Raw genomic sequence first — 3,126 nt, forward strand, 5'->3', positions numbered from 1 at the left:
CCTCGTTAAAAACCCTCTCAGCCAAAACCCATTTTTCTATTTTTTGGGACAAAAGACTGAGGCAGGAAAAGAGTGCACAGCTCATTCGTACAAAATTCAGCTGAAATAAAACTTGAGATGTGTAACGTAGAGAAAAAAAAATTCAGTAGCCAGAACGGGCCGTTCCCAAATTGGAACGGGTCGTTCCAAACTACTGAAGGAGAACGGGCCGTTCTGGAAGGAGAACGGGCCGTTCTAGAGGGAGAACGGGCCATTCCGGATGAGTCCCGGAACGGGCCGTTCTGATTTCAGAACGGGCCGTTCTAGGCGTGGATTTTGTGCGTGATTTGGGAGTTCGAAACGGGCCGTTCCAAACTCGGTACGGGTCGTTCTGGGGCAATCCGAAAGTCTATAAATAGGGGTTGGGGGGCCTTCAGGAAAATGTGAGTTTTTAGAGAGAAGTTTTAGAGAGAAGGTCTCTGGGTCAGTGAGCTCCTTTCTCTCCCAAATTTCTCTGTTTGACTCTTTTTCTCCTCTAGATCACTAACTCCTTCTGACTTTTCTTGAAATTCAGATTAGAAAGCTTGCTTTGGGAGGATTGAAGTTTCAGGTTGAGCTTTGGAAGGGAATTCTATTTCGTCACAATTGTTGGCTTTTTGAGCCAATCTTCAGGTGAGGAGAGTTGGGGAAGTTTTATGCATGGTGTTCTTTTGTTGAAATAGTTGAGTTGTTGGGTGTTTAAGTTGATTTATGTTGTTTATATAAGTTAACCTTATAGATGAATTTTAAATATGTTGTATATTGCTGAAGTTGTTTATAAAGTTGTTAACTTAAGTTGTTCATATGTTGTGTGTTGATAATATGTGATACGTTGTTAAAGTTGCTATACGTGGTAAAACTAAGTTGTTTTTTTTATGTTGTTTATTGTTGAATTATTAATAAGTTGAGATGTATAAGTTGAAGTAATTTATTGATGTAAAAGTTGTTTAAAGTTGTATAAGTTGCCTCTTGTTGTAAGATGTCTATAGTGGTATTGTTGTGAGTTGCTATAAAGTTGTAAGTCGTTTATTGCTGTAAAGTTGATGTGATGTCTATTGCTGAAAAGTTGTATGTTGTTTAAGTTGTTATGCTTATTAAGTTATGAGTTGATTATGTTGTTCAAGTTGAAAGTTGTTGAGCTGATATATGTTGTTGATTTATAAGCTGATTAAACTGTAATGATAAGTTGTTGATCACTAGGATTAGGGTTCGAAGTTGCTCATTCCATTGTGTGGATTGAGATAGTTGTGGTGCTCTAAGAGCCCAATTTGTTGAAAAACCCTCCTTGGGAAGTTGTCCCTTGGAGTGGACGTTGTATTGTTCTCCTCTAGGACTTAGTTGATCCCGTGTGTGGGCAAGGTCGAGGCACACGTGTACAAAGCGACCACAGTATAGGGGCCAGGCCGAGCTATACTGATTACAAGCAGCCAGAAGTTGAGATACATAGTACTAAGGTGATAAGTTGAAAGTTGTTTTAAAGTTGAATCACTTAGTACTGTGTGGGCGACATGGAAATAGTCGATCCATGTCATGGTTGAATGACTAATTTGAGTAAGGTATCTAGTTAGAGATGTAGTCTTTGACTAGGTACTGGAGGGTGCGTGGTACTTGGAGGACAGTGGGTGGGCTAACTCCACATGTGGATTGGTGAAGCTAGCCAAGGCCGTGGTAGGCTCATACCCAAACCCTTCTGTCCTGACAGTAGTACTGGACCTCCAAGTCTAAGTGGCACACCTGAGAAATCAACTATTGTTGTCTATACCTGGTTCTCTTCGGAGTTCCTAAAGCTGTTCTATACCTGACCTGGTGGAGATAGGTCAAACGCTGGATTCGGTAGGGTTTATGCCACCTAGACTGCTCAACCTAAGTTGTTGGAGATCTCCCAGTTGTATATGCGTGACGACGCATTAAATATAAAGTTGTATATTGTTGTTGTTGTTGTTGTATTAAAGTTGCTTCTAAGTTGTATGAATGAGTTGTGTTTTTATGTTGAATTGTATGATCGTTTGTGATGATGATTGTTATGAATTTATTGCATGATTGTTAATATGTTGAAGTGTGTGGTGTCTTGCTTCATGTTTGATATTGAACTCTAGCTTACCCTCTTGTTTCCATGTGGATGGACTACGATGATCATACCTTGTATGGGAGCAGGTCAGGGCCAGCTTGGAGTTGAGGTGATCGCTGCGAGACGAGGAGTTTTGATCCTCCTGTTAGAGATGCCACCTTGGGTAGCAGTTTTGTGCTGGACCAACACTAGGAGATAATAGTTTTGGATAACTGTATAAATACCTTATACTTAAAAACTTAATGATTTATATATATATATATATATATATATATATATATATATATATTTTTTTTATGTTTTTGTATTTATAAGTTATCCAATTTTATTATTTATCTTAGTTAACTATTTTTAGTGCGATTCCACTAAGTGTAGGGGCCACGACGGGTTGTTACAAGATGTGTAGCATTCCAAGTTCGCGGTATAGGTTTCCCGCTAAGTTCTTCCAGCCTATACGCTCCATTTTCCAAGTCTTCTGTAACTCGGAATGGGCCACCCCAAGTGGGCGCAAGCTTCCCATCTGACGTGTCTTTCCGTGCTTCGCCTAGCAATCGCCACACCAAGTCACCAACTCGGAAAGAGCGAGGTCTCACTCGGGTGTTGTATCTTCGGGAAGCTCGAAGCTTGCAGGCTTCTACGTGGATTTGAGCTTCGTCTCTAAGCTCGTCAACCAAGTCGAGGTCAGCTGCCAACTCTCGAGCGTTCTGCTCGCTGTTGAAAACTTGGCGTCGATGGGACGTCTCTCTGACTTCCACTGGGATCATTGCGTCAGCTCCGTAGGTCAGCTTGTAAGGCGTCTCTTGCGTGGTTGACTGGGGAGTGCAATGATACGCCTAGAGGATGCTGGGAAGTTCGTCGGGCCACTGTCCTTTGGCATTCCCTAGCCGTTTCTTAAGTTCCCGGAGGATGACCTTGTTGGCTGCTTCGGCTTGGCCGTTGGTTTGGGGGTGTTCCACCGAGGTCGGAAGATGCTTGATACCGAGCTCGAGGAGGAAGTCCTCGAATCCCTGTGCGATGAATTGTCAGTTGTTGTCAGTAAC

The 3,126-nt window shown here is 42.1% G+C and overlaps 1 protein-coding gene across 1 annotated transcript; it reads right to left on the bottom strand.

Annotated features, from left to right (window-relative positions):
- Positions 1–2,451: 2,451 nt before the first annotated feature.
- LOC145952140 (uncharacterized) lies at positions 2,452–2,850 on the bottom strand. Its single transcript, XM_083064370.1, has one exon. The coding sequence runs from the start codon at positions 2,848–2,850 to the stop codon at positions 2,452–2,454; it is 399 nt and encodes a 132-aa protein (XP_082920496.1).
- Positions 2,851–3,126: the final 276 nt, after the last annotated feature.

The sequence above is a fragment of the Cajanus cajan genome, chromosome 9, assembly GCF_000230855.2.
Source record: "Cajanus cajan strain Asha chromosome 9, NIPB_CcT2T_4, whole genome shotgun sequence".
In the NCBI taxonomy this organism is placed as follows: Eukaryota; Viridiplantae; Streptophyta; class Magnoliopsida; order Fabales; family Fabaceae; genus Cajanus; species Cajanus cajan.

Bases quoted from the DNA above. Each gene is read 5' to 3' on its own strand.
- LOC145952140 (XM_083064370.1), bottom strand. From the start codon at position 2,850: ATGATCCCAGTGGAAGTCAGAGAGACGTCCCATCGACGCCAAGTTTTC.